The sequence below is a fragment of the Beta vulgaris genome, chromosome 1, assembly GCF_026745355.1.
Source record: "Beta vulgaris subsp. vulgaris cultivar EL10 chromosome 1, EL10.2, whole genome shotgun sequence".
Taxonomy (NCBI): Eukaryota; Viridiplantae; Streptophyta; class Magnoliopsida; order Caryophyllales; family Amaranthaceae; genus Beta; species Beta vulgaris.
In genome coordinates, this window is record NC_079202.1 from 17,307,282 (window position 1) to 17,318,094 (window position 10,813).

A 10,813-nucleotide genomic window follows, 5' to 3' on the forward strand; every position below is an offset into this window, starting at 1 on the left:
AGTTATGTAGGGCAGCTACGTCCGAAAATTTGCTTAAGTTATTGCTTGATTGGTGGTCAAAGTGATCCGAGCCACTGAACTTGAATTTTGCTTGCTTGAAGGGTTTTGAGTTGAAAATGTTTGAGTTTGAGTTTCTTATTTTGAGGGGTGAAGCAATTCTATTCATATTCATGTTGTGCTTTGCTTAGAGACAAGCAAAGGTTTAGCTTGGGGGAGCTTGATGTTATGATTTTATATAGATTTTTTCTCCCCTACTTATATGCTAAAAGTGACGTTTATGGTGCTTTTAGGAGCCATTTTGTACTAACTCTCTCCATCTAGTTGTGGTTCGCTGTTTTGTGCTGTATTGCAGGTTTTAGGGAACTATTACTTACTTTCTATCTGTTATATGACCGCTAAATTGGATTGGAGAGGTTGGACGCTGAGTCCCGAGATCCCGAGGATACTTTCCGGAACCTTGAGCAAAAGAAGAGCCAAAGATTTGGCTCTAGAGCCAAGAAACGAGTGAATGATAATCGGCCCGATAGAATCGGGCAATACAACCCGATCGGACGCAGAAGCAAGACAAGGATTTCTATTGCGGGGCTGATCGGGCGTTGAAGCCCAGTCGTAATTCGTTGTTGACTCCTGATCGGGCGATTAGGCCCGACAACATCGGGTGCCCATGGAAAATCTGATGCGTAGCCACTGAAGTTTTGTGTGGCCCGATGACATCGGGCGCCTGTGATTTTGAGCTGCTTTCCCTATTTTGAAGTCCGATCGGGCGACGTTGCGCCACGCGATTTATAATGAATCCGGGGCTGATTTCCGAGACTTTTTTTATATTGGTTTTAGGACTTGTATAAATAGCAAAATTAGAATTTCCAGAATACATCTTGGTTTTTATTATTAGTTTTCTCTAGAGAGTGTTTCAAGAACCCTAATTCAGTGCTTTTTGATTTCAATTCAAGATCGAACCTTTTTCTTATTCACAAGTTCAATATAATTTGGTAATCCTTCTTTATTACTTCTTCTATTGTTAATTAGATTCTTTTCTTTGTTATTGTTGGCAGTGTTTCAAAGTATGAGTTTTTATATTAACTTTGTTATTATTTTCATAATCATGAGTGAGTAGTTTTATTTCTAGGATTGTGGGGATCTATGTATGCAATGAGGGATTGGTATATTACTTTGATTGCCTTGTATTTCAATTGTTTTCTATGGTTGAATCTTCATGCTAGATTTATAAGTTAGGCCTGATTTATATTTCTATTATTGTAATAGTGAATCTGCTTCGAGAGGAGAGATATTGTATAGGCTTTCAATCATTAGGCAAAGTGACCCATGACCACGCGAGAGCGGCTGGGCGATCTTTGAGGGAGGTAATGTTCGCAAGAAATTATATGTACCCTAGACAGTTTGACTTATTAGGTGATTGTTATTCATCCCTGATTTTCCGAATTGTATGCATAGTGATCCATGATTCTAGTGCTTTATTAGTCGATTTATACCTTCTTATTTAGTTCTGTTATTTGCTTAGTTTAGTAACACAACTCTATTCATCTGATTTTGTTAGTGTAATATTAGAGTTCAGATATAATAATATAACTTTCTCCTTGTGGATTCGATCCTGACTTCCCTGACTACTAGTTAGTGGACCTTAGGTGATACGACTTTAGCCTATCACCTTCCTTTGAGAAGCTAATAGTTTCTTAGCAGCTTGTTGACCCATTGGTCTGGGTTTAACAACTTCATCGAAACCACCAACACCCCCTTCGCTTCTTGTGTACTCGCCCGATTTGGAAACATTGCTCCTCTTCGATGACACTCTGTCATCTCGTTTCTTACGCTTTTGTTCAGACTTAAACTTATCTTCATCACACATGATACTCCACCATGATTGTACTGGAACTTTGACTGGTCGAGACTTTGGTAGAGTGCATGTGCCTCTGATAGCTTCAAAGCTTCATTGAACCCACTCCTCTGTTCATATTTGGCATAAGAACCTGCAAACTTTCCAAAAGACGCATTAATTGACCACCAATGTTGTTTGCAGGGGTTTACCTCTCTTTCAGGTTGGCCTTCTTGTCTATTTTTATCGAAGAAAGCACATATTTCCCCAGTACGCATCCGCTCTTTGTGCATTGCCATTGACTTCATCTTTAGTAGTATTAATCTAGGCGACACCAATAAGTCTTTCATCTTCTATCATCCAAGCTAAAGCCTTTTTCTCTTTTGTTTGACTTTTTCGACGTGTTGTAGTACGGGTAGGTTTTCGAGTGGTTGTAGTGACATCAACATTTTCAACCTCTTCAATGCCCACATTATCCATAGGTTGGTTGTCGGAATAAAATAGATGGATATATTTTCTGTAGAGGGAAAATGATTATAGAGATGATTGATTTGGGAGAGTATAAAAAAAATAGAAATAACACACATAGTATTTATAAAAGAAATAAGATATTACCGTGGAATTGGAGCTTGAAAAAAAAAGGTTGCAGGTTTACGTTGCAATTTGAGTCTTTAATTGGGCAAAACAAATAATATGATTGTTGGCTGTGGGGACGGAAATCAAAAAGAGTAGTTCAATGGCTTGTGGGACCCGCACATATTTGTTGCGTTTAATGCTTGTGAGTGTGAGAATAAGTTCGGGAAACCAAAACCCATTCCCAGACTCCCTCACCATTTCTGCCTAATTATCGGTAGTCTGAAATCAAGACTCACCAAGTCTTTGTCTTAGACTCCTTCCTCAGACCCGGGATATTTATACCCTCATGTAAAGCTTCCCTAATGAAAATGATGTATAGCCTATCCCTCCAACACTAATCCCGGAGGGCTGGAACTGTTAAGGGATTACTACTAGAGATGGCAATGGGTAGGATCTGGACAGGGTCCTCTAGGATCTAGATCCAGATCCATTTTTTAGGCAAGGATCCATATCCTACCCAGATCCATTGGGTAATAAAAATGAGGATCCAGATCCAGATCTGTATGGATCCTATGGATCCGGGTCCTAAACGGATCCTTGCCTATTGTCTTCATACTAAGCTAATTTTCACAATAATTAAAGAATTTAAACAATAAAGTCATCTAATATCAACCAAAAAATACATTTAAATTTTAAAAAATAACCATTGCAACTACTTACAACTATTCAATTATCAAACTATAGATTAGTTATCAACCCAATTATCGAACTTAATTATCCTGTAAATTCACACATAAATCACACAATAATTAGAATAATAATTCGAAATTCAAGCGAAAAAAACCGTTTTACATGTAATAACTAATATTATACTTCCTCTGTTTTTTATTAGATGTTACACTTTTCAAATCACGGACTCCTAGGCAATTTTTGGAGTGGAGAGAGATAGAGAGAATAAAAAACAAAAGGGCCCCATGTGAACATGTGATAGGAGAGAGATAGAGAGAAGTTATTACCCAAAATAAAAGTGTAACATCTAATTTAAAATTTCCTAAAATAGAAAGTGTAACATCTAAAAAAAACGGAGGAAGTAATATTATCAAAATATAATATTAAATTAATAATAATATTATAAAAATGGGTAAACGGATCTGGATTTGGGTAATAATTTAGGACTTGGTCCAGATCCGTTTTTCAAGGAAGATCCAGATCCTACTCGGATCCATAGGATCCAAAATTTGAGGATCCAGGTCCGTCAAAAATGGACCTGGATCCACGGATCCGGATAGGGTCCATTACCCACTGCCATCTCTAGTTACTACGCACTTGACAATTCGAACTGAATGTTTCCATGGTTGTTCGCTGGGTTAGGTGTCACCAACCTCCGCTACTTGAGACGACGTCCCTGGTTCTTCAAAGCCTTTACATCACCTTCTTTTGTTAGCCTCATCAGTCTCCATCGAGTTTAGATCCAGTATTGTTAGTAAATAACTCTACCCCGTAGAGTTTAACAAATCATAGCCATTGATTTTAAAATCAATGGTTTATATATTCTTTCCCCAAACTCCCCCTATTTTCCCCAAAAATCCTCCCCCTCCTTATCTCTTTCCATAAAATTTGAGTCGTTCATTTTAAAATATAAGGTTAGGATTCAACTCCACTATGTAGAGTTTTCATCAAACTCGACCGAATCCAAACCCGTCTCCATCATGTTCTTATGATCATCTCCCTCATCTTTCTCTTGTTTTCATTCAATTATGCTCCCAGGTTTCCCGAGTTATGCATAAAATTAGTACCACTTCTACCCATCTTCTTATGCCTCTTTTTCTTTATAATGTTTTTGTTATTAATCGTGCTAACAACAACAATCATGTCTAAAGACTTCGCCTCACCCTCATGGCCGTCATGGGTTGCTTTCGCGCTAAGCTTCATATTAGACACTAGGGGCCTGTACTATCTATAAGTATGATAAGCATCATGGTGATATTTGGCGTAAACTATTTTGGGTTTTTGATTTTGGATTTTATTAAAAAACGGGAACTCATTTCATTCATCCAACTCTAACACGTTTTATAGAAAGGAACTTATAGTTAGTTGCAATCTCTAGAGCATAAAATCACTCTACTCAAACAAGTTCAATTAGAATTCAAGCTTCCGTCAGCCCTAATTCCAATAAATTCAAACAAAATAATCAAAATGTCACTTTGTTAAGGAAATCAAAACATGAACAAAAATTACCAGCAATTTTCCAGCACCATCGAATTGCATGCATCATGGCAAAGCATACCATCAGTTTTACAGCAAGATATAAAAATTTTGCTTAAGACTTGAAAACACCTTTCAAGATTGTCCACCATTGGTGGACTACAAACATATAAAATTTCCATGAAAGTTCTCATCATCAACTTAACATGACATGTTTACCACCCATAAAAATAACAACAGATCAAGAATACCCCCCATTTTTGTTTCCCCACCTCTCTAAATCTAGAAATATCCTTTCCCTCACTTTCGCCTAGTCCTTAAACTAGGACCCTTCCTCGCCGTCGTCGTCTCTTCGACATACATCGGCACCGGAAGAGGAGGTTTCTTGGTGGTACTCCTCAAGGAGTACCTCGGATGCTGGCTTCGATCCGCAGAGTAATTCACTGCCATTATAGACTTCTTCAAGCTTTCAGATTTCTTTCTTGAATCCTTTTTCTTGGTTGAACAATCAACTTTAACACCTAAATTATAAGCAGTTTTTGGTTCATCATCCCCTGACTCATTCTGTTTCTTCCTTAGCCTCTCGTTCCTCCTCTCTGAATAAACTTGGTAGTACCTACCCCTTTCAAACAGATTACTACCACCAATTGATGATGCATAGCTTCCAAATTCATTGTTCTTCGCATTGATTGCGCTGAGTTCATCCTGAACCATCTTTGCTAAAGCTCTCAATTCACATGAAGCTGCTGTGTGATATTCTGGCCGATTTTCAGATTCTTTCGTTTGGGTTTTCGTCACTGCAACAACTATGCAAAACAAATATGAATCCCATTATAAGACATTTTTATGCTCAGCATCTACCATTCTACCCCCCAAGAAATTAATTCAAAAGATTTTACAGAATTGGTCTAACATAGAAAAAAATCAGTATCTAGAAGATTTCTTCCATTTCCATTCTTTCATGGACCCAAATTCAAATATGTATATACATAGTAAGAAGATTCTTAAGATGAGAACATATATTTTGAACTAATTGTGCATATCTTTTATACTAAACATACATTTTTTTTAGTTAATGTACAACCTTTTTTTTCTCTTTTCTCGAGAAGATGTACTTGCAGTTTGAAAATCATAGTAATATACATATATGCAGTTCAAAATATATGCACATGTCAGTTCACATTTCAAGAATTTTTTTTGTTTGATCCCTCTCCTACCTAGATACCGACTCAGCTTAAGGCTTAATTTCAGCAATACAGTTATAAGTTTATAAAATACACAAAAAGCACAAATTACCAATATTCTTGGGAGTCAGAATTTTCTAAATATTACCAGAAATGTATGATAATTGATTACTCCCTTCGTCCCATAATATAGTACTTATTTCTCATTTTTCATAAGAATTAAGGAAAATGGAAAAAAATTTACAATTTTACAAAAATATATATTTAAGTAAATGTTTATTGGGTATTTTTGTCTTGAAACTATTTTTTTTTCTTCTTTTTTCTTTATAATAAAATGAAAGAGCAATAAATATACCTTGGAATGGTGTAAAACAATAAATAGGGGCACATATTTTAAAAGAAAGTAGGGGTATTTTGGAAAGTTTTATGTAGAAATAAAGGATAATTTAGTCCAAACAAATTGATAAAAAAAAAATTAGCATAACATTTTGGGACATCCAAAAAAAAAATGCAAGCATTACATTATGGGATATTATTTATTCATTAAACATTAATCATCAACCCACCAAAATAAAAAAAAAACCCCAAAAAGTAACATTTTCGAGTATATGCATAGGTTAAATAAAAAAAAATGGTAATACTACTCTTTTGTTCTTCTGAAATAATATTGGAATATAGCAAAAATTATTGAAACTTTCGTGTTACAAAATATAGTCAACCCACCAAAGTAAAAACTTGAAAAATAAAATTCCAAGAAAATAATGAGTTTAATTGAAAGATACCTGGTGTTAGTAAAGGGTTGTTTGTGTTAGTTGGTCGAAGGGGACGACGACCACGAAGTTTCATTGGAGATTTTGCAAGCGGAGGTTTCCGATCAGATTTCATTCTGCAACAGTAACAAACAGAGATTAGCAAGAAGAAATGGGGAAATTTTTTCATATTTTTGAGATTGAGGAAAAAAGAAATTGAAGATTGTAAATAAGAAAGGAATTTTCTTTTACCTTGAGAAATTTTCAGCTTTTGGGTTTTTGATTTTGTTATTTGTTTGTTGTTTTTTGAGAGCCTGAGAGGAGTATAGACTATAGACTATAGAGTATTGTATTACAGGGATAACGGGCGGCTGCTCCAATTTTTAAAGGACCAAGAGCGTGTCCAACGGTCAAATTAATCCGACGGTCATTGATATTTTAAGATTTTATTTATATATTGAGAAGTTAGGGAATAGGGATGGAGAGGATGGCTAACGTAATCGTGCTTTATCTTTGGGCCTTTGAAGTTTGGCCAAATTGTCAGGTGGGTGTTTGTGTTTAAAAATCAGCCCTTTTCACCGTATATGTATTTTTTTTTAAAATAATCTATCGTCAACTTGTCACAAATTTCTTTAAAAGATATTCGAGGACTGGAGCTAGTAAAAATTAACACGACCTACTACCACAACCAGAATCCGATACAAAATTAGCAGTTTAGATTTTTGGCCCATTTAAGTTAGTAGGTTGACCCGACAAGCCTCATTTATTAGACAAGTAGGTTAGGGTTGAACATCTTAATTCAAATCAGACACGACACACGTTTAGCTGATATTTTACTATCAATATTATTAGTTGGTTTGGAAATAATTCAACTATTTTTTCATAAATATGTAACACTTATTCTTCGATTGTTCAGTTTGATTTATTTAGGTAAGATATCAGCTTATAAGATGTGGGTTAAGAAATAAGAAATATATGACGTACAATTATTTAGTTGATGAATATATGCCCGTTTGATAAACGAGTCGGGTAACCCGTTTAATAAACAGATCGGGGTTAGGGTTGTGTTTTATTGGCCCGTTTATTAAACGAGTGAGGTTGGGGTTGAGGCTATTCAACCCGTCCATGGATACACTGGACATGAATTTCACCCGACACGATCCGTTTACCATATTTATCGATTACTAAGTGGGATATTCAAAAAAAATTCAAGCCATGTGTGAGTGTTTAATAAGATTTTGTTAACCATATAAATCCTTATTTTCTACCGAACCCAGTTTTGGTGCACTTGTTTTGAACAAAAACTTTTATTCTAACAAATTTTTTTCCTTTTGTCTTTTATTCTTTTCTAACTCATGCTTCCCCTAATTTTCCTTTTTGTGAATATTTTTCACATTGAAACATTTCATATTCATACATCACACTTTATTTGTAGTGTTAAATAGAAATAACAGTAAAAAAGATAAAGTATCAATAGGTTGATTTTCAGTAATATCTTTTGATTGAACTCTTTTGAAATGATGTCCATCTAAATGGAGGTGCATAAATTTTTTAATTAATCTCTATTATATATAACAATAGGGTGTTGTACGAAAAAATAAATAGAAAAAATAAAATAAAAAGGAAACTAATTTAAAAAATAAAAAGGAATCAACATAAAGAAAACAGTAAAAAAGCACAGTATGTTATTTCCGTTCCAACTAAAGCTTTTTAAATACTTGACAATCCCTGATTTAGTGGAATAAACTGATTGAAAAGTTAAAATTTTCTTATTTATTAGATATAATTATCAGTTAGTTTAATTTTCTGAATGATTTTGCATGCATCGCCCCTCTCTCCTCTTTCTCCTCAAAAAATCCTAATCCTTTTCTTCTGACTCAGGGTTGCCATCATCCTTTTGATAGTGATAAGCCCCCAATTTTTCTTTTTTCTTCTAGTTGTTAAAAAAATTTGGAATTATTCATTTTCATTTTTACTTACTAAAATTGTAAGCCTTGTCATACACGGGAACTTAAATTGGATAAAATAGTAAAATATTTCTTTTTGATTTTTTTTAGTTGAAGTAAAATATTTCTTTGTTGGAAATTTGTAATTTTTATTCTTTATCAATAAATTAATTATAAGAAGTAATTAAATGATACAAATATTTCTCTGTTTTCATATTATCTTACTCCCTTTGTTCCTTATTAATCCCCTGTGAGGGCTGCCTAATTCTCTAGTTCACCACCTGTATCCCATGAGCCAATATTCATAATTTGACTTGTACATTTGACAATTCACATCTTTGACTATAAATATTTGTAATTACGTAATTGTAAAAAATTATAAAATTTGATATTTATCAAAGTACTAATTGTGATAAAACAAACAAGACCCCACATGACTATATTTTTTATTATACATTGAAATTTTTTAGAAATAGTGCCAAGATTTCAACTATAAACATCAATAAGGAACAAAGTGAGTAATATATTTGTTTGTTTCAATCAAATACTTTCTCTGGATTTGGTTTTATCTTTAATTTCCTAATTTAACTATACATTTATCAATGCAATTCTTTGACCCTAAATATATTTTATTAAATATTAGTAAAAATTATAATGGTTGAATATTAATAAAGTACTAATTGAGATAAATCAAACAAGACCCTACATGACAATATTTTTTCTTATATATTAAGAATAATCAAGAATATTCTCTCTAATTCTTAATAGTGTCAAATTTTCAAATGAGAAAAAACAAAGAATATAGAGGGAGTATTTTAGATGTTATGTTATAATTGCAACGTTTTATATCTCTGATATCCAATTAGTAAAACTTATAAAAAATTAATATTATGAAAATATAAATTTGCACTAATACTCCATACATCCATATAGCCGACATGGTTTTATATTTTGTCCGTCCCATATCAATTAATACACATCCTAAAATACATGGTCTGACCGATTGTTGAGACCCCACATCCAACATTAATAAATAAACATCAACCCACACTCTTAATTAAAATTGTTGAGGCCCCATGTCCACTAATTACAATCGGAAATACCCCATTATCAACTACCAATAATAATATAAAGAAAGCATATAAAACTCCTAAAACTATATCCTAGTCAAAATGTATCTCTATTCTATAGAGGCAAATATGAGAACTTTATTGTCCCCCTGAAAAAGTCTAAAACTCTATTCTATAAGAGAATACCTGAGATTTATTTGTGTCTCCTTGAAATCCCTAAATTACCCCTCTATAATTAACATTAAAACTTTTTAAAGAATGTCACTGTTTTAGTAATCAAATAAATTGTCAAAAGCTATTTTTGTTCTAGCTATGTTTTATGTACATCAATTTACGCATTACGTGCATATATGACTAGTTTCGAATTTATAAGCTAACTCTTAAAGAGATTGTTGGCCACATAAAAAAGTTTAAAATGCCTTAACTTATACAATAATTAAATTAATTTAATTTATAAAATGATGCGAACATTATTTAGTCAATGAATTTTGCTATATATGCATGTGGTTATTTAATGTTTCAAATAAAAATAAAGCACAACTTTTTTAAAGGAACTTTATGAACACTTTTTTTCTTACCTATTATAGACATATAAATCTGTCACCTTTTTAGCACATAATAATGAAACATATTTTCGTCCTACTTGCTCGTCGCTATTGGAAAAAATCAAAAAATATATTTTTAGTTTTATATAATTAATATATACAGGAAATAGTACACTAAATCAATGGATTCTTTTGCATTCAACCAATTTACTAAATATTTTTCTTCGGGTATATAATTCAGTAAATATCACGAGACCGTTCGAATAAAACAATAGAAATTCTTATAATTTCTAATCTTTTTTTGTTATTTGTTAGAATTATTAGTCAATAGAATCGAATCATTCTTTGATGAAAAAACCAATCAAATAATTTCTTTATATCCCTTTTCACATTGTTATAGAGTACAATCGATTTATTTCTTTTCGTCTATTAGCTATTAATACAAATAAATTACTATTTCAAATATCAAAGACAATATTTTTTTCTTTTTTTAAAAATAAAAATGAATTCTAATATATGATGATTTATGATTGATGAGGAAAATTCAAAAGCCTAAGTCTAAAATTTTTTTCAGTCAAAATATGTTTAAAGCCCAATTTCAAATTCAATTAATTATTCTTGATTAATTAATTTTCGAATAAATATTTTATTAATTTTTTTCATAAACTCAAGTTTAATGATTTAATATTCGTTATCAATGATAACTA

General features: G+C 32.6%; 1 protein-coding gene across 2 annotated transcripts; it reads right to left on the bottom strand.

The window, feature by feature from the left end:
- Positions 1-4,641: 4,641 nt before the first annotated feature.
- On the bottom strand, positions 4,642-6,980 carry LOC104905654 (uncharacterized). 2 transcript variants are annotated; one of them, XM_010694250.4, is made up of 3 exons: positions 6,798-6,980; positions 6,579-6,682; positions 4,642-5,409 (listed from the first exon to the last, which is right to left on the bottom strand). In XM_010694250.4, the coding sequence occupies exons 2-3, from the start codon at positions 6,679-6,681 to the stop codon at positions 4,913-4,915; spliced, it is 600 nt and encodes a 199-aa protein (XP_010692552.1). In that variant the 5' UTR covers position 6,682; positions 6,798-6,980; the 3' UTR covers positions 4,642-4,912. The 2 variants fall into 2 exon arrangements, with proteins under 2 accessions (XP_010692552.1, XP_010692553.1); XM_010694251.4 differs by having other exon boundaries at positions 4,642-5,418; positions 6,798-6,965.
- Positions 6,981-10,813: the final 3,833 nt, after the last annotated feature.